General features: G+C 38.6%; 1 protein-coding gene across 6 annotated transcripts; it reads left to right on the plus strand.

The window, feature by feature from the left end:
* Nucleotides 1-3: 3 nt before the first annotated feature.
* Nucleotides 4-18,952, plus strand: FASTKD2 (FAST kinase domains 2). Of its 6 annotated transcripts, XM_067026676.1 has the most exons (13): nucleotides 176-238; nucleotides 928-1,105; nucleotides 1,362-1,742; nucleotides 4,697-4,800; nucleotides 5,479-5,587; nucleotides 5,887-6,010; nucleotides 6,282-6,421; nucleotides 7,561-7,733; nucleotides 10,627-10,790; nucleotides 12,030-12,242; nucleotides 12,645-12,735; nucleotides 14,900-15,014; nucleotides 16,002-16,273. In XM_067026676.1, the coding sequence occupies exons 2-13, from the start codon at nucleotides 1,052-1,054 to the stop codon at nucleotides 16,119-16,121; spliced, it is 1,788 nt and encodes a 595-aa protein (XP_066882777.1). In that variant the 5' UTR covers nucleotides 176-238; nucleotides 928-1,051; the 3' UTR covers nucleotides 16,122-16,273. The 6 variants fall into 6 exon arrangements, with proteins under 6 accessions (XP_066882778.1, XP_066882780.1, XP_066882781.1 ...); XM_067026677.1 differs by lacking the exon at nucleotides 928-1,105 and having other exon boundaries at nucleotides 4-238; nucleotides 1,607-1,742; nucleotides 16,002-18,952; XM_067026679.1 differs by lacking the exon at nucleotides 928-1,105 and having other exon boundaries at nucleotides 150-238; nucleotides 1,607-1,742; nucleotides 5,442-5,587.
* The last annotated feature ends 1,515 nt before the right edge of the window (nucleotides 18,953-20,467 follow it).

The raw sequence follows: 20,467 nt of genomic DNA on the forward strand, positions 1-20,467 counted from the left end.
CTCAGTTATACACTGTCAGTAAAAGGTCTGTGGTCTCCCCCGTTCCTATTCCCTGCAGCTAAGAAAAACTAGTCATTTTTTCAGTAGGCTTTCTTCACTCCAAGTAAACTATTTCCAACCTCCCGCGAACCTAACACTTTTGGACCTATGAAGGATCCGTAAAATCTCGCGATACGCTCAGCTCGCGGGGAAGCTGTTATGGCTGCGCGTCTGCATAACCATGGTGCTCTGAACTAAGGTGAGTGGACGACGGGCATAGGTGGAACAGGTGGTCGTACTACACCTTAGACTTCTTGCCTTTCAGAGAAAGGTCTCAGGAGTTGCCCGGGAAGTAAGTTTAGGCAGGTGGGTTAATACGAAGAGGTCCAGCTCTGGAAGGACGGACCCCTGACACCGGTTCTGAGACCTGGTGAGACTGGTTGTATATCCAGACAAGCGCAGGCCACGTGCAAGCATCACTTTAGTTTGCTGCTTCTTCTTCTGAGCCGTTCTGCATGTCCAAATCCTTATTCTTAGCAGTTCGTGTTTAGCTGTAGTTAAATCCTTGTGTTAAAAAGTATCCATCAAGGTTAAACCCTTATTTTTCATTGACGACATTTTCAAGGCAGTGGTAACATAAAATGCCTTACTGCAAAGAAAGCTTTGTAGGAAACCTTTTCCGTTAGAAATCCACTTCCTTTTTTATTTGTTTAAAACCTTATTTGTACAACGACTACTCCCAAAGTAACCTTGCACCTTTAAGACTGTGTATGTACACATTGTGGTAGAAATGGAGAAAGCCCACATTGCTAACATGGTTTTACCTTTTTAACGGAAATCTTAATGTCTCCCTAGGTTCTCACTTTAGTCTCTGTTAAATGCATTTGATATTTTTAAGTAGAAGTTTTACTCTAATTTTTATTTCTCTTATAACCCCTTCCCCTACAGGAAAGCGATGGCATGTTTTTTCTTTCATATTTAGAAGCGACGTGTGTGTGATCTTGACAACTTTAAAGCCATTTGAAAGTGTTTCAGTGGCTAGGAAGATGAATAACAGAGCAGGTTCCTTTTTATGGAACCTCAGACAATTCAGTACTTTAGTTCCAACAAGCAGAACTGTGAGGCTGTATCCTTCAGGATTTTGCAGACCAAAAATGGTTTATTCAAACGGGAACCCAAGAAAGCTCTTAAGTAACTTTGATAATAGAATGCAGTCATTTGTTAGATACCTCTTTCAGGATGCCTTAATTTTTAAATCAGGAGGTGATGGCTTTCAAACAAAGGGCATAAGCACTGCAACAGTCCTTACAGTTGACAGACTACTTTGTCCTAGAAGACTGTCCTTTAACTCAAAACACTTTGTCTTTGATAATGGATTGAAGAAAAACTTTCATCATGAGCCTTCCAATGAAGATGTTCTCACCAAGAGAACAAAACCAACCCCGATCAACTGTAGAAAACTGTCTCAGGAGTGTAATTCCCTGAGTGATGTGTTAGATATATTTTCCAAAGCACCTACATTTCCTAGTAGTAACTATTTCTCAGCCATGTGGACAATTGCCAAACGGATGTCCGATGACCAGAAGCGCTTTGAAAAACAATTGATGTTTAACCACCCTGTGTTTAGCCAGCTGTGTGAACAAATTATGAGAGAAGCCAAGATCATGCACTACGACAGCCTGCTGTTTAGTCTTCATGCTATGGTGAAGCTCGAGATTCCTCAGAATACGCTACTCATACAGACTTTGCTGAGGGTGGTCCAGGTAAAATCAAAAGGAGCCTTAAATATACTTTTACTTGGTTTAGCATATCTTGAAAGAATGATGGGACATAGACATGTAGCCTCCTTGAAAGAAACTTATCTTTGGAATGGTAGTTTATATTTGTTTCTGCATAGATATTATATGATTTAGAGACCTTAAGTTAGCCAGATCTTTTTGCTGTAGAAATTTATGAAAGCTTGCCCCATTTTTCTTCTCTGGAGTTGAGTAATAGTGAATAAGCTAAAATGGGAAGAGGTACAAAATATACAAGGAAAGGTTGGGTAGTTGAAAGAAGGAGAGAAGGGAAGGGAACTAGTATTTATTGACTACCTATACCTTTTTCTTGTGTTGTCTTATTTAATCTTCACAATAGCCCTGTAAGGTTGATGTTACCTCAGTTTAGCAGATGAAGAAAGAGGTTTAGTGATGTTAACTTGGCTAAAGTCACACAGCTACTGGATTGATTTATTCATACAGTAAACATTTTTTGGGTGTCAACTATGTATCAGTTACTAGACTTGTCACTAGGGATGTAAAGATACAGAAGACATGATCCCTACTCTTATAACCTAGAGGGGACAACAGATATTTTGTAGGTAATTACAAAAATAACCAATGTTCATCTGATGAATCATACATTTACTATGTTGTAGGCATGGTGCTGAGCATAGGGAATACAGTTACAAAATAACGGCCACATAGAGCTTTCAGTGCAATAAAAGAAAAATATAGAGAGTATATTACAAGGGCTTCAAACCTAGTCAGGAGTATGCCTTCATGATGGGAAAAGGTGATAAGGAAGGAGGATACAGGATTACTGTTTGAAGCAGTGATAGGTACAAAGTTTGAAAAGAGGATTGTCTCATGTAATTCTCAGTGTAGTTTTTAAAAGTAGGTATTGTTACTTTCATCTTACCGATTAGGAAATTTAGGCTTAGAGAGGTTAAATAACTTGCTCAAGGTCACATACCTGTTAGTGTCACTATCTGTAGGTACTTGATAAATATTTGCTGCGTGAATGAACAAATATCTCGACATAGTAGAGCTAAAATTCAAGCCCAGTAGGAGATGATGTCTAAGCTGAGTCCAAGAAATGGCCAGCACTTAGTAGATGGATAGCGAAGGGGATGGTATTTCAAGCAGAGACGACTGTGTGTTCAAATCCTGGAGAATAGTTTGCGGAGCTGAAAGTAGTTCATTGTGGCTGAAGTACAGAATACTGGGGTTGTGAGTTTGAGGGAATGGAGAGGAAATTGTGTCTGTGGTTGTCAAGGCGGAGGGGTTGGGTGTCGTGGCAAGGCATGAGGTTGGGGAAAAAGGGGATGAATCATGAAGAGCCTTTTCTGCCTGGCTAAGGAGTTCGGATTTATCCTGTAGGCAGTGGGGATCCAGTGAAATATTCTAAGCAGAGGTCATCAACATGCTCCAATTTGTATTTAGATTACTGTGGGAGTGGGAAATGGAATGGAGGAAGGACCACTTTTAGTTTCAAACAAAGGAGTCAGTGTCCTTTTGATGTCACTGAAATGACGCCAGATTGGCTGAGGAAAAGATGAGTTCATTAAAGTAATCATTTACCTTTTAAGAGTGGATTCTTCAGACTTCTGAACTCAGTGATCATAATTAAATAATTTTTTTTGAAGACAGAAGTTTCCTGAGGATGATCTGATATATATCCTGTCCTACTATAGAATTCAAGAATTGGGTTCGTAGGTATTTGAGAGTTTTTAACTTTAACTTTTTACATTACTGTGATTTCCATGTTCTTGCCCAGGAGCTAATTTGTGTGTTGTGTGCAGAATATGTGTGTTTTTTGGTAGACTGTGTTCCCTATATAGTTATTTTAGAGTGATTACGGTAAGTCACTCTACCTGGTCAGTGATGCTCTAAATGAATTTTGGACAGGTATTCACATCAGCATAGTATCTGCATTGGTAAGGAATGAACAGTGGATATTTGGGGTCAGGTTATCTGTACGTATAATTGTATCTCACTAACATGTTGGAATGTTGTGAAGACATTTAGCTAGGGATGAAATATGTCATCAGTGAAGTTTGCCCTTCAAACGCATAGCCAAGTGGTCTTTTCTTTCACAGTAGGTATTGATGGAATGCTATAAATTGTTAATGGAAACCCTCTCATGGGAATGAGACCTTTTTTTTCCTTCCAGCAGTATCCATTTCTTATCATTATCTGGTCTGACTTGAGACTTTGTGACTAGTTAGTCGCACATTGTAATTTTAGCAAAAGAGCTTACATTTTTCAGATGTGATCACAAGTACTCTTGTGAGGTGTATAAGCTAGTTGTGATTAAATTGTAGAGCACTAGGTAAGCTGTGTTGTTACTATTCGCTTTCTAAATTAGGCCATTTCTAGAACCTAAATTAGTACCCTAATTCGGAGGATTTGAAAGAAGGATCCATGGAGCCTGGGCTCCTCTTGAGATCCAGATAGTGATGGTAAAATGTGACAGCAGATGTGAATCAGAAGCTTCACAACTGAGGTTGCAGTTCGATAGCCAGGAAAGGATGTAGGGAAATTGTAAGCGCAGCTGTGTAAGATTCTTTAGGGGTAGGAAAATTGTCCTGTAGCTCTAATATTACTACACTTGTCATCATGATGGCTTTGGGTCTCAAGAAGAGGTAAAAATAATGTTTGATAAAAGTTATTTCAGAAGGGGAGGAAGGTAATCAATATCAAATCATTTTCAGTGGTAATGGAGAATGTAAAAAAAGGGTTGATGCATAAAAGAATGTGTATCAATTATTTGGAAAATTCACTTACATATGACATCTTGTTTTCCAAAGATGCTGTTTATTGTGGACTGACTCTGTGAGTTACTGGTTTGATACTTAATCCTTTAGTTGAAAGCATCAGTTCAGTGGTTTTGCTTGGGTGAGATAGTCTACTATGAGCTCATCACCTGTGGTATTTTTGCAATTATATTTCAATAGGAACGTATCAATGAGTGTGATGAGACATGTCTTTCAGTTTTGTCAACTATCTTAGAGGCAATGGAGCCATGCAAGAATGTGGATGTTCTTCGAGCAGGATTGCGGTGAGAACTCTCTTACGCTTTCTTCAAGTGCCTTTCTCTGTTTCTCTTAAATCAAAAACGAAGATGAAAGTTGAGCTCCGTTTTTTGGAGTGGGGGCATGGAAGACTTTGTTCGTAGTTATGGTCTTTAATACCTTATTAAACTTAAAATAGTGACTCTGGAAATAATGCTTCTTTCAGGGTCCACCATAAAATAAAAGGTGTGGGTAACATTAAAATCTAAAATTATCTTAAAACATAGTACTGATGTGGGCTGGGGGATAACTGCTATGTACTCAGTTCATAATGGTTAATTGGGTACTCTGTAGAGGTCACATGACACTGGCCCAGCTTGAAAAGGAGGTTAAGTTTTACAATTTATAAAATTGATGCACCTAATCTAATGTCATAGGTTGATGAGAATAATTTTTAATTCCCTTTTTCATTGACTATGCATTGGGATGTCTTAATATAATCTCCTGATATTTGTTCATGCATAAAGACAGCAAAATAATGTGAGAGAAAACAATACTAGGCTGGTCCTGGAGCTTTCACTATTTGCACTCTCTTGGGCAGGTAGATCATTTCTTTGGGTTTCATATTCCTTGCCTAGAAGTAGAAGCTGAACCAAACAACTTTTACGATTTCTCTCCTGGTTTTAAGATCCTAGGACTGTGGTATTTATTGTGTTTGATGACAGGATGCTAGTTGATCAGCAAGTTTGGAAAATAGAACGTGTCTTCACATTACAAACTGTAATGAGATGTATTGGAAAAGATGCACCGATTGGTCTTAAAAGGAAATTGGAGGTAAATACCTTCTGAATTTTCTCTGTTGGGTAAAATTTGAAAAAAATATTTCTTGTGATTTGCTATCACCTCCTCAAGTCAGTTTATTAGGAGGACATTATGCTTTTGGATGTAACTTTGCTAAAGTGAAATAATAGAGATAGATTTATTTTTATCTGTATATATGTTTACATATATTTATCTATATATCTGTTTGTCCGAGTCATTTTGCTCAAACTTTATCCTTTTTTATTTAAATATAGGAGTTTAATTTATTTTGCCACAAATGATAAATTAAATTTAAGTGTACTTTTCTTTAGATGAAAGCCTTGAAAGAATTAGACCAATTCTCCATTTTGAATAGCCAGCACATGTTTGCAGTGCTGGCCGCCATGAACTACCGCTCCGTGATCCTTTTGAACGAGTGCAGTAAGATAGTCACAAGTAAGGGGGATTTTTCTTGTATGATTTGTAGCATCTGATCTGTTCTGGACTATATTTGTTTTGTTTGTTTTAACAACTTTGCTGTTATATGAAAAATATCTGATGATATGGTTAGATCTAAACTTTATTTTTGCCTATAGTGGTTTTTTTTTTTTTTAACAAAATATAGTGCTATTTTTTCTAAAGAAACAAAAATACTGTGTATATAGTATCTAGAATCTTACAGTCAAAACCATCTGGTAATTCTTGTTTCTCTAACTCATACTTAAAGGTAATATCCATGGGTGTCCTTTTAAAATATTGATCAGCATATTGCAGTCTTGCAGAGACCTCCAATACTTTAACATAGATCTTTTTAAGGGAATAGCAGATTATGTGGCTACAACTTTTGACATCTGGAAATTGAAAAAAGTAAGTATGTTAACAGTTTAGAATAAGCCTCAGAAACTTTCAAGAAACGTATTAATTTATTTAGCATTCGAAACAATTTCTCTATCATTTTAAAGTGGTTTAGATTCCAAAATATTCCAGTGCTAAATCGGCTTGAAAAATTAGCTCCTTATAATTTTTGTCTGGGGGTTACCTATTATTATATTATCTTTCTATCCAAAACAAAAATAAATTATATTGTCCAAAGTTTTTCTGTTTGTTTTTCAAAAGGTTGTATGGTACTTTGGTTGGATATTAAGGATTATTTCTGTCTTTCTACTTTTCCTTTATTAGATTTAGAATAATTGAGATAGGTGATGTGAGAGGCTTACACTTTTTGAAGAATAAACTGTCATTACTTAATGATCATGTCCGTTTTCTATTTATGGAAAGTTTGCTTGTTTCTTCCAGAGTAAGAGCCTTTAAATTCAGGGCATGTGTTAATAATTAAACATCTAAATGAAGCAGCTGGTAAAAACTTATTTTTGTAGTGAAGTAGTGGTAACCATGTTAGGTCATGTTAGGTCACTGGTGTAGTTCACGTTGGAGGGTGAGGTTGAGTTTAGTATGGAAATTGATTTTGGAAAGAGAAGTACTTATTGTGAGAAAGACTAAGAGGGAAATGAGAGGTGAACTGGAACATTTAATCATCGTGTTTCAGCTCTATTCTGAGTTATAGAAATTAGTATTGAACATAGAAATTTTGGAATTATCTCTTATCTGTTAGAATCTAGGAAGTGTCTAGGTTTGGAAGGGAGAGCAGTTCAAAATTGGCTTGGTCATTTTGAAGAACTTCAGAAGAGGTGTATTTAAAGGTAATTTTCAGAGCTCTTTTATGAAAAGCGTATAGGAAAAAATTTATTTTAAATGAGATGGAGATATGGAAACCGTTGTGTGCTGTGGTTCTCAGCGTATAAAAAGAGGTTGCTTGTTAACTCGATACTCTGATTCAAGAATAACTGGAACACATTTTGTAAGGAAAAGATAATTGTTCCTTTTAAGAGAATATCTGGTCAGTCAGGACAATTCTATTGCAGTTTAAATTTTTTGAGATCTAAAAGATTGCTAATAGCATACTGTAATTCTTAAGAAGTTTTCCCTCAATTCTTTCTTTTTTTTAGGTTCTTTTTCTCCTCATCTTATTTGAAAACTTTGGCTTTCGACCTATTAGTTTGATGGACTTGTTTATGAAGAAAGCAACAGATGAACCTGGCTTCCTAAATGTGAAAAGCCTTGTCTCTATTCTTCATGTGTATTCTTCTCTCAATCACTTACACAAATGCTGGACTCACGAGTATGTACTTGTTCTTTTTTTACTTTTTTATTGCCACATATCGTATTTATAGAAAAGATTTCGAAGCTCAATGAATTCTTACATGCGAACCCATCCATGGCCTTCATCCATGTCCAGAAATAAAACATAATAGTCCTTATTTATGAAGTTAAACAGAGTTTTATTTTATCTTTGCTAAAGATACGTGCTTTGCTTTTGCCAGTTTCTTTGTTCTTTGCAGTATATTTGGTAATTCAGCATAGGAGTGTTCATTTCAAACTCTCCCCCAGCTTATTCTCTCAGCTCCTGAGTTTATAGTTTAGTTTTGACCCTAACTCTTCATTTGGTCCCAAACTACTGCTTTCTATTCTTTTCATTTTAACCACAACCGTGCATTTCTAGTATTAAACACAGCAATTCCTCAAACATGCTGTGCTCTTTCATCTTCTTTCTACCCAGAACATCTTTCCTTCCTCTCTAGGTCAGTTCTAAGTTTCATTAAAAACCAGAAACGCATATAACATGTCATTTGTCATTTGTTAGAAGAGTGATTAAAAGCGCAGACCCTGGAGACACCTTGCTTAGGTTTGAATCCTAGCTCTGCGATTCATTAGCTACTTAACGTTGGCAAGTTACTTATCTGTGCCTCAGTTTCTTCATCTGTTAAAATGGGGATGAGAAATAAAGAGTTATTTCTAATCGTATTGGGTTGTTATGAGGATTAAATGAGTTAACCTGTGTCAGGTTCTTAAGGCAATGCCAGACACACAGTAATTGTTAGATTTTTTTTAAAAACTAGAGTGTCAGTCACGGAGGCCTTGGAGGAATAAACTAGGACAGTTCTGAGGGTCTCAGTGGCAAGGTTCACGGCCGTCTCTTTGCCATCGAGTAACTTGACTCCAACAGCTTTTTGTCCCTGTGGTTTTCCCTCAAGATTCAGATTTCCAAAAGAGAAAATCTGATTGAACGAGTTTGGGTCACATGCCCATTTCTTTGGGCCAGGAAAAGCAGCTTCCTACTGTGCTCTCCACTGTTGTGAAAGACTCAGTTCATACTGCATGCCATGTGCCTTCCCTTAATTGTCTCCATCAGAACCCCTGTGCTTGTCATGTCTTATATAACTCTTTGGTGGAGCCTTGACACATAGCTGCAATTACTTGTCAATAAGCCCGTCTCTGCTCCATAATTGGAAAGCGCTCTAGAGCTTTTTAAACCACTTTATCGAGGTACGAATAACAACATGTAAAATGCTGTGCATATTCAATGTATACAGCTTGGTGAGTTTTTAGCTCATTATTCTTGATTCTTCCTTTTCCACTAACATTCTCCTCCTCCTCATCTAAGTTTATTTGTTCATTTAGTCGGAAAACTTGTACCAAGCACTCAGGTACTTAAGACAAAAGTGAATAAGACATAATCCTTTCTGCAGTTAAATACAGCATGAGCATTGAAGTGATAGAGTTTTATGCAGTGTCTATAGGAATAGAGGAGGGATGTACCAGGATGCTAGTCTGGTGAAGTGGAGGGTCAGGGTGGGTGCCAAGCATCCTGCCTGGAGGAGTTGGTACCTGAGCAGATCTTGAAAGATGGATAGATAGGAGTTAACAATGGAAAGACCATTCTGAGTAGAAGGGGCTCCGTACTCAAGTCAGGAAGGAAAGAAACAGCAGAGTACATGCAGGGAACGACAGATTTTGGGGTCACCGAAGCATGAGGTAACAGCGTCAGAAGTGGGATGCGAGGAGACTGGAGAGGTGATTACCGCTGGGCTCCAGATCAGTCCTCTGCAGCCCCGCTGTTTCTTGCTGCATACTCAGACTCCGTCAGTTCTCCCTTTAATCAGCGTTGCCTCTCTGTTGTCTCTGGGACCTGTTATCAGTCCTGCTCAGCCTGTCACAGCCATCCGCACTCGTCCGCCTGCTCCTCACGGCACCTCCCAGCTGATCTCAGACATTTCCCCATATGGCTCATTGGTACTAAGGGCTTACTTCAGGGCGTACTTGCCCTGCTGTGAGCGTCCCTGCCTGTGCTCCAGCCTCGCTACGTATTACAGCGTGAATAGCATGTACTTTCAGGGGTTAGTTTCAAGTGGTCTTCCCTTTTGCCATCTTTTCCACTTAACTGAAATTCTCCTTCTCCCCAATGCTACCCTGTCTACTTTCTTTCCTGTACGCTATCACAGTACTTTGCAAGTATCAGTACTTCCTTTTTTCTTATATAATGGTATATAGCTTATGCCCTAAGAGTCAAGTTGACCTGGGTTCAAAGCGTATCTGTGCCGTTTATTAGCAGTGCCACCCCGCACACGTGACCTTACCTAATTTTGACCTTTCCTTTCTTCCTCTGTGCTTAGCTGCTTTGTTATACTGCATAACATTAGCTCGGGTGGTAGGATTAGGCTAGCAGTTCTTTTAACTCAGAGTATTAATAGCCAGATAATTTTAATTGATTATAACTGTAGTGGAGTTCCAGGTCTTAAAGACTTACTCATGATAAAAAATTTAGCACAGTGGTTAAAAGCCTCTGGACCCTGACAACTTGTATTCCAGTGCTGTCTCTGCTACTTCCTGGCTGTGTGTTCTTGGACAAGTTATTTGACCCTGCTTAGCCTGTTTACTCGTCTTTATTATGAAGAAAATAATGATACCTATCCCGTAGAGTTTGAATAGGAATTAAATGAGTTAAAGCTTACAAACGTTTGCCCTGTGTAAGACATATAGCAGTAGCTAACATTTATTGAGTGTATGTATTTATTATGAAATAGTCACTGACCTGAAAGATGTGTGAAGACTTAACTGCAAGCCTGATTGTTTTATCCCCTTAAAGCTGTCAGTTCTGTGACGCCTCACTAGCTCTACCATGACCTTGTCTACTCTTCATATTTGAAAGCTGACTTTCCTTTCTGCCCCTGTAGGTTCCTAGAAGTTATGGCTAGTGCTCTGACTGATAGCCTTCACCACATCTCTGCTGAAAACCTGTTGAATGCTGTATGTTCGTTTTGCTTGATGAACCATTTTCCCCCGGCCCCTATTAATCAGCTTCTTCAAAAGGACATCATCCATGATCTGCTGACGTCAGGTAGGATGTCAGTGCACAGTGGTGACTAAAATAAAGCAGTACCCCCCCAGGCTACCAGGTGATTCTGATTGGGGTCTCAGTTGCAGCAGTGTTAGTTAAAACGTGTGGAGCGGGTGCTCCTGATGAAAGGACCAATGATGATGAAGTCAAAGGGCCATGCTTCAAACCAGCAAACCGGTGGAGGCTCCTTTCATGACAGATCCTGCCTATAGACAGCAAGAATAAGAAACCCAGCGTCACTGTTCTCTTTATTTACACTTCATGCACCTGTGCAAAGGCTAAATGTTCAGGTTGTTCTTTATGCCTTGATCAGAGGTGTTTTTACTTCTAATCCTTGTGTGTCACGTTTGAAGCCAAGTTAAGTCAACTTTTGCAGCTATAAACACTTTGCCACTCATGGCCTGTAATGAGGGCACAGCCGTTAGATCAAGAAACCAAATAGTTACCAAAGTAGTGAATTTATTTGCTCTTGGAACCAAATTATTGTTGTCGTTCAGTCTTTACTATTAAATAAGGAAAAGCAATATCAGGCTAGATGTGTAAAATTTGATGATGTATCTGGGAATAGAGTATTTTAAATCCTTTTAAAAACAACAGTATGGGGCTTCCCTGGTGGCGCAGTGGTTGAGAATCCGCCTGCCGATGCAGGAGACATGGGTTCGTGCCCTGGTCCGGGAGGATCCCACATGCCGTGGAGCAACTAAGCCCGTGAGCCATGGCCGCTAGGCCTGCACGTCCGGAGCCTGTGCTCCGCAACGGGAGACGCCACAACAGTGAGAGGCCCGCATACTGCAAAAAAAACGAAAAAAAAACCCACAAAAAACAAAACAAACAAACAAAAACAACAGTATGAAATTCCAAAGTTGAAGAGTGGAGAAAGAGCACCATGTGCTGATTTTTCAAGCAGTGTAACATGGAGGAAACAGCCGTGAACCCAGGAGACCTGGAATCTAATCCCAACTTTGCCTTTAGTTAATCAGGAGGCATTTTAACATTCCTGAGCATTTTCCCATCTGTTCAGTGAAGAGTTGAGGCTAAAGCACCTTGAAAGATAATTTTAAAGTTTAAAACATTATCAGGGCACTGACCTACACACCCTGTGGGACCTAGGGCGACACAGAGAGATTCCTCCTGATAAGAAGCAAATCATCAGAATTATAGGTGCATTAATACAATTTCTTAAATGTAGCATTCATATTTTTCTTAACTATATATTCTCTTCCTCTCTTTTTTGTTTAGGTGATGTGGAGAGGAATGTTCACAAGCTTCATGTTTTGGCTGCCTGTCTAAAACTTGACGATGCTCCTTGTCACAGGGACACGCACTTAGTGCTGCCACAGCTGCCCTCCGTGCCATTACGCCCACATGCAAAGGTTGCCGAGGCGCTGAGTAGCCTTCTGGGAGAAGGGTGCTTCTCAAGAAGTGTATGGTTGCCACATAATTATTATATTGGTATGGGACTTTATATGATTTTCCTCTATTTTACTTTTTCTCTGACATAAGATAAGGAGTTTACTGCAGCAGTCTAGTGTGGCGCAGCATTGGCTCTGGAGCTGGACTGCTGGGTGTGGATTTTCACTCTACTACTTACTAGTGCTATGCGTTAGGCACTCACCAGCCTCTTTCCTTATCTGTAAAATGGCAATAATAATAGTACCCACCTCACAGGGTTCCTGTGGCCAACAAATGAGATTATACATATAAAATCCAGACTAGTATTTGGCACATGGTAAATAAGCTCAGTATAGCTTACCTGCTGCCATTAATAGTTATTGGTAGTGGTAGTATACCTTTTCAAACAAAAAATCACCTTGAGCAATGTTTGAAAACTTAGTATCAATTTTTTTCTTTCAGATTTTGAAATCAGAATGGATGCTAACAGGAGCCAAGTGCTTCCATTTTCTGATGTGGATGTGGTAACTTCTTCTGCTACAAATATTCAAAGGTTGTTTACACATACGCATTTGCTGAGCTTTCTAAATTTATATCTTAATTCTCAAAGACTTCATATTACATAGCAGTAACAGTACAAAGACCTTATATTTGTATAGAGCTTGTAATGCACCAAGGGACTTCTCATCCGTTAATCTACCCCTTAGGTATAAATGTGGGACACGGTGATTGAAGACAGTGGATTGGAGTCGTCCATTTAATGAAACAGGCAATTTTTTTTTTTTTTTTTTAATTTGCGGTACGCGGGCCTCTCACTGTTGTGGCCTCTCCCGTTGCGGAGCACAGGCTCCGGACGTGCACGCCCAGTGGCCACGGCTCATGGGCCCAGCCGCTCCGTGGCATGTGGGATCTTCCCGGACCAGGGCACGAACCCATGTCCCCTGCATCGGCAGGCGGACTCTCAACCACTGCGCCACCAGGGAAGCCCGAAACAGGCAATTTTTAAAAATCAGGTCTTAAAGCTAAACAGTTCAATAAAACAATGCTAATATAATTGAAACCATCAGTGCAGTGTAAACTTTTGACAAGATAATGCAGTAGTGATCATAAAGAATGAAGGCTTCTACTAAAATCAAATACCCCAAAAATATTTTTCTCTACCACCAAACCTTTCTAAAGGTAGAGAAACTTTAGCTTTTTAATTAAACTGTATTGTATATGGATCAAACCATACTGAAGTTAATTAGAAGTAGTTTCCTTGACTCACACAGTACAGAGGGTGTTTCTGGGAGAAATTGATGCTACTCCTTCAGAGAATATTCTGCCTTGTAAGCATCTGGATCAGGTCATAATGCACACACCCTGTGTTCAGTCATTCTTTGTGGAAAGGCTCTGCTAGGGCCTGTGGGGTACACAAAGATGAGTCAGACGTGGATCCTGACCCCAAGCGACCTACATCCCCTACTGCTTTGTAGCTCATGCACATAAGTAGGGTAGAGAGAGGTACAGAAAAAAAGTCTATAGGGATTCAAACTCTTATCTCCTCATCCCTCTCCACTCATACACAGCTCTGTAACTTTTGCGGCTTTCTAAATCCATCTAGCTTGTTCCTTGGCCATCTTTTTATTTTTTATTTTTTTATTTTTATTTTTTTTTGTGGTACGCGGGCCTCTCACTGTTGTGGCCTCTCCCGTTGCGGAGCACAGGCTCCCGATGCGCAGGCTCAGAGGCCATGGCTCACGGGCCCAGCCGCTCCGCGGCATGTGGGATCTTCCCGGACCCGGGCACGAACCCATGTCTCCTGCATCGGCAGGCGGATTCTCAACCACTGCGCCACCAGGGAAGCCCCTTGGCCATCTTTTTCAGCCACTATCTTCCTTCTACATATTTCCCATCCTCCCTCAAAAAGAGGCTTTCTCTCTGACCAAGTTGAAAGATCATTTTTCATTTTCAGGTATTTATCTGTTCTGGCATAATAATATAATGTAGTAGCTCTCAGCCTAAAGTACCGAGAAAAAATGAGGAATCAGTGTTCCTTTAAAGATATGAAATTTCTCTTACTTTATCTCAGATAACAGCCAGAGTATAACAGAAGACAGTAAGGATACAAATGTCTTTTTCTCCCCCAGTGAACTTAATCTTTCCAAAAGGCCATGAACAATGAAAAACAAATTACACCTTCCACATTTTTGTTACACGTATACATTTTATCTTTTCAACAGTCTTGCCTATCTCTTAGTGTTTTCTTTTTTGTATTTGTTCTCCCCATTCTGGTTTTTAAATGTGTCTGTCTCTGGGAGAAAATATGTACAAGCAGAGCATTTTCCATTTGGTATTATCTACATCAGTGCTTCTAGTAGCATAAATAATTATGTTTAGATCAGAGATTAGCTCTGCAAAGGAAAGCCCTAAAATGGGTGCTGTCATATCTGAAAATTTTCCTCATCGAGAATGTAGCCATTCTTAAAGATGGTTAAGGGATACTGTTTGTATAAAGCATTTTTATAAGCTTGTGGTTCCTAAAATAGTCTTCATATACTGGAATATCTACATAGTCTAGGTAATGAGGAAGTGAAGGACTAACGCAGAAGGGAATGGTGAGGAATGTGGTAAGTGGAGAGCTCAGCTTTGAAATCTCCAAAGAACAAGGATGCAGCAAGATTGTACATGGTCATCTCGTTAGTAACTAGTCTCATGTTTTGTGTTTTTGTTTTCAGAGTAGCTGTACTCTGTGTTCCTAGATCTACGTACTGTTTGGATTCAACCCACCCCAGAGGATTCCTTGCTATGAAAATGCGGCATTTGAAAGTAATGGGTTTTCATGTGATCTTGGTAAGAAAAAAATGCAAATGAAATAGTCTTCAATTACTGATGGTCATTCTGCTGGGAATGTTGTGGTTGAAGTTGGTTACTGGGACTAGATGAATTGTCAGCAGTATTGGAATAAGTGTTTTAGTTATTGTTTTCTTTGAAAAAGAACATTTCTGGTACATGATTTGGCTCCTTCTCAGCTGATTACTATTATTTACTTGGGGTTTTATAAGTGCTACATTTGGTCAACTTTAATCATTTTTGTTAAGTGAAAAATGTAAATAATATGTGTACTTTTTAAATTTAAGACACATGAAACCATATTCAGTTTCTAGGTTATCTTGAACAGGAGAAGAAAAGATGTTAATTAAAAGCTTTGTTTTCATGGGCCATTGTGAGGCTGTTAAGGATGTTTGTCACTAGAAAATGCTGGATGATTGTAAGAGGATGCTTCCTCCTCTTCCCTCCTTATGCTTTGTTTGATTCTGAGCACAACTTTTCTTGAACCGGCCTCTCTAGATGTCTCTGTATGGAGCAAGAACCATACGAATAAATGTACATTTATGTTAATGTTAGGCTCTATCTAAATGCCACTCATTTGGTCTTGCATGTAATGTGAAATGTAAATATTTGAATCTTCATTATGGTACTTTAATATCCCAAACTGGATCATGCCCGGATTACCAAGGTTAAGATGGCCCATTTCTCTTAATGGGCTAATCTATAACACTTTTCTTTTTTCATATTGCCTATTATTTATATTCTAAGGAAGATTATCCCAAGAAAGGAATTGTTGCACCCTTTAGAGGACATTTAAAGTTTTTTAATAATTTTCACTGTGAGAGCTTTCTTCGACCCTAGCACATAATCTTACTAAATTTCTAAAATGTGCGTAATTATAAGTGGTTGGCTGATGTTATTTTAATATCCTTGGATCTCGAAACTAGCTTTTATTTTATATGTCGTCATCTTCTTGCAAACTGATTATTTTCCTCTTTCTTTGGTAAGGTCAATAATTGGGAGATGGAAAAACTAGAGATGAAGGATGCAGTCACATTTTTGAAGACTAAAATCTATTCACTGGAAGCACTTTCTACTACTGATATAGATTTGCAAAGCACATGTTAAAGTAAAAAGCAACCTTTTAATGTTATTAGACATAAATTTATAAAAATAACTTTAATAAAGACTACAATTCAGTTGTCGATGGAACTTACCTGACTGTTCACCATAATAAAAAGTGTTATTTCAGTTCATTGCTAAAATTAAAGTTGAGAATGAAAGAAATATTGTTACTGGCACTTTAGGATATGCTGAGAAAATTCCAGAAGGGTCATTTTTGCAGTCGTACCTGTTCCTTCTAATGCCCAGATACTTCATAAATTCATGAGTTTTACTGTTTCTCATTAGCTTTGATGCATTCAAAACTGGTTTCTTAGTTGTGATGGGTTGCAGGTAAGTTGCTGTGGGCAGTCCTCAGGTTTGGAATCTAAGCTGTTTTAGGACTCGGGTATGGACCACATTCAAGCACTGGCCACAAAGCAGTTGGGCTAGGGTCTCAAATTGTAGAATGTATAAGAATTAATGAGGTAGCGTGTTAAAAATGGGTGAGGATCAGGCATCTGCAATTGCAACAAGCATTCTAGGTAGAAGTGGTTTGTGGACCTTACTAAGAGAAACACAGATGAGATAGTACAGAGATGGCAAGGAGTCCTAATTTCTTAAGATCGATAGGTTGTGGGTTGCTAACACCACAGTTTTGCCATTGGTGCGGTCATTCCTTTCTCCCTTTTCCCCTTTCCTCTCCCACCATTTCACAAAGTCTTTTCAAGTAAATATATAGCTGAACTGTTTTGTGAGCCAGAACTGAGGGCTGTTTTTCAGTTACATTTGTTCATCCTTTTGTGGAAATACTTGTTCATGTTTGTCATATGCCTGTCTACCTAGTGTTTGACTCGCTGGGGTTACAGCAGGTTCCGCTTGTGAAACCTGAGTGCCACGTAAGTTGGTATTGTTTTAGCCCCGTATGAAAGACTGAGCGCTTGTACCGCCCCTCCACCCCATCCCCACAAGTCCTGTGTTGGAACCTAACCCCTAGTGTGATGGTATTTGGAGGCAGAGCTTTGGGAGATGATTAGGTCATGAGGGTGGAGGCCTCATGCATTGGATTAGTGCTCTTACAAAACAGGCCTCAGAGAGCTCCCTTGTCACTTCTCCATGTGAGGACAGTGAGAAGATGACCATCTCCGAACCAGGAGGGGGGCCCTCACCAGACACAGAATCTGCCAGAGCCTTGACCTTGAACTTCCGAGCCTTTCCCACAGTTATTTGTGGGAAGTAAATTTCTGTTGTTTATAAGCTACTCAATCTATGGTATTCTGTTACTATCAGCCTGGATGGACTAAGGTACCCCAAATACGCAGACGTGCAATTCCTAGACGTCTTACTCTGTGCCAGGCACTGCTAAGTATTGGGATGTATTCTCTCTTTTCATTATCTTAACTCTTTGAGGTGTAGCTGCTATTAATCTCTTGGGATCCTTATTTCCTTTTATCTAATAAGAGGATAAACTATCAAAGCTACATAAATAGGATAGGGCTAGAGTTTGAACCTGAGCTGACATGGACTTACAAAAAAAGTAGTCAAGAAACCCCAGGTTGGCAGTAAAAGGTCTCTAGCAATATGACTGCATCTGTCACAGGTTTTATCAACTTATCTTGCCTACATTTAGAGAAGGTTAGAGCTGAAAGGAAGTGTATCAGTCATTTAATCCACCTCCCTCATTTTATGGATGAGAAAGTAAAAGTTCAAAGAATTGGATTTTTCTGGAGCCTCAGCCACATCATTGATTTCCACGTTATCTCCACATTATCTTCCACGTTATTTCCACGTTTCATCTCCTACTGCTCTTCAGCTTGTACCTCAGGAAATCTGAACTTTTGTTCCAGATTGGACATCATCTAGTTTTGCGTACCTGACCAAATGATTTAACCTTAGAAGGCTTCAGAACAAGAGTTGAAAATATTCTATTAAGGACACTAAAATTTTCATTCTTTAGATGGTAAGTGCATATCTGTTTCTTCTGGTGGCTAATTATGACTCATTTTCAAAGGATTGGACAAATTTGTGAATACTTGTAACTACCTTTTGGAGGAACTAGTTTTCTTGAATTTGTACCAATTGGCATGTCAGATAAAGAAGCAGTCCTCTTTTACCAGCATTACTAGTATTAGCATTCTTCATTGCTGTGTTGCCCAAAAAGATCTTGTGAGACTCAGGTATAGAGTGAAGGAAAACAGTTGAAAAATATGTCTTCTCAGGATTGTTAATATAAAGATTTACTCTCCTCTCCAGGAGAATATGTAAATATTCTCCTTTACTGGTATTTATTCAGTTGATTCAAAACAAGAACTACTCAACCCAAGGTTGATTTCATGGACCCATTTCTAACACAATTAGGATCAATAAATAAAAAGTGGGAGTTTATAAATCCAAATTCTGACTATTCCTGATTACATCACAAAATATGTTACACATCAGTACCAAACTCTTCATTTTAAAGAGGATAAAACTAACCTACTTTACTGTATTAACCAACTAAAAGAGTGAATATGACAGGTATAAGGTTGATATGTTTATGTATATGGCTTTCTTCTGATGTAGTTTTATGCTAATAAGTCAGCCACCTTGTGGAAGAAATAGGTGTAAAAGATTTTTGATTTTTTTTATGTTTAATTCTATGTCCTGACTTTGAGCTTTTTTTGTTTGTGTTTTGAGCAGTGTTAAGATTGGCTTTTGTTTTTGTTTTTAGTTTTTTGATTCTTGAACTTATTTAAAATGTCTATGTTATAATTACATCACATACACAAATGTAAACATCTAGCCAAGAAAAAACAAATAGGCGATGTATTCGACATATTTAAATAAAGAGTTCCTATAAGTTGATAAACACACATTACAAAAAAACGAGTGAAGAGCTGATCAACATGAAAAAATTTCAGTCTACTAGTAAAGACACATTCAAACAAGTGAGAGATTTTGCCTTTCTAAATTAGCATCATGGGTTTTCTTTAAGAATTATAGTGCTGACAAAGGAAATGAGTCAGGCACTTGCATATGCTGCTGATGCGATGTAAATTTTTTTTTTTTTTTTTTGCGGTACGCGGGCCCCTTAACTGTTGTGGCCTCTCCCGTTGCGGAGCACAGGCTCCGGACGCGCAGGCTCAGCAGCCATGGCTCACGGGCCCAGCCGCTCCGCGGCATGTGGGATCTTCCCGGACTGGGGCACGAACCCATTTTCCCTGCATCGGCAGGCGGACTCTCAACCACTGCGCCAGCAGGGAAGCCCGGGATGTAAATTAATACAACCTTTCTGGAACACATTTTGTGGCTTTTTTCCCCCCATATTTAAAAAAATAGGTTTATTGAGGTGTAATTGACAAACAACAAACTCCATATATTAAAAGTGTACAATTTGATAAGCTTTAACAGATTATATATATAGATAAATATATATATATATAATATCCATGAAAACATCACCACAATCAATGTACATCCACCACCCCTAAAAGTTTCCTCCCTTTTTGCCTTTCCCTTTGTTCCCTAGAAACCACTGATGGGCTTTCTGTCACTGTGGAATGCCCTTCAGCTGTATGCAAGCAGAGTCTTGAAAATATTGATATCTATTGACATTGACCAGGAGTTGGATTTTTAATTATCTTTGCGCCTGTATGCACCCTTAGTATTCACTTGATAAATATTTGTATTATTCCCACAATATGTGTAAGGATTCTTATCACTCCATTGATTTGATATTTCACCGTGTATGAGCCAAACACTGGAAACTATTTAAGCATTCATCATTAATGGAATATATATCTTCTAAGCACTTGGTACTCAGAAGGTGGTCCACAGACTAGCAGTATCAGCAGATGGGAGGTTGTTAGGAATGCAGACTCTTGGAACCCATCTCAGACCCACTGAACCAGAATCTGTATTTTAACAATATCCCAGGTGATTTGTATGCTCATGAAAATTTGAGAAGTGCTGTTCTAAGACATCGTTTTAATATTTGTAAAATATTATCTGGACGTGCCATAAGTTACTTAATGATGTGGGAAAAACTTTACGATTCGATTAAATGGAGAAGCAAACACTGACTCTATATACGAGGATTCAAATTTTGTTTTAAATGATGGCAAGAGGTACATAAGAGGAAGAAAAGGGATAAAAATGTGGAAAGTGGTATTTCTGAATAGTATTGATAGAATTGTAATTTTAATTTTCTTTATACTTTATTTTTCATACTTCAAGAATGAATATGTATTACACTTAAAATCAGAAAGCAAATCATTAGCTGATCTCAATCCATTTCTATTGTTTGATTTCCCAAACAGCATTTTAGAAATGAATGATAACCACTAAGAGTTTAATATATGCCAAGAACTATGGGGGAGATAAAGAAATTAACA

This window comes from Kogia breviceps, chromosome 2 (assembly GCF_026419965.1).
Source record: "Kogia breviceps isolate mKogBre1 chromosome 2, mKogBre1 haplotype 1, whole genome shotgun sequence".
NCBI lineage: Eukaryota > Metazoa > Chordata > Mammalia > Artiodactyla > Physeteridae > Kogia > Kogia breviceps.

Excerpts from the sequence above, each read along its gene's own strand:
- FASTKD2 (XM_059052981.2), top strand. The coding sequence starts at position 1,026 with ATGAATAACAGAGCAGGTTCCTTTTTATGGAACCTCAGACAATTCAGT. Across the intron at positions 1,743-4,696 it reads CTTTGCTGAGGGTGGTCCAG|GAACGTATCAATGAGTGTGA; the intron begins GTAAAATCAAAA and ends ATATTTCAATAG. Across the intron at positions 7,734-10,626 it reads CACAAATGCTGGACTCACGA|GTTCCTAGAAGTTATGGCTA; the intron begins GTATGTACTTGT and ends CTGCCCCTGTAG.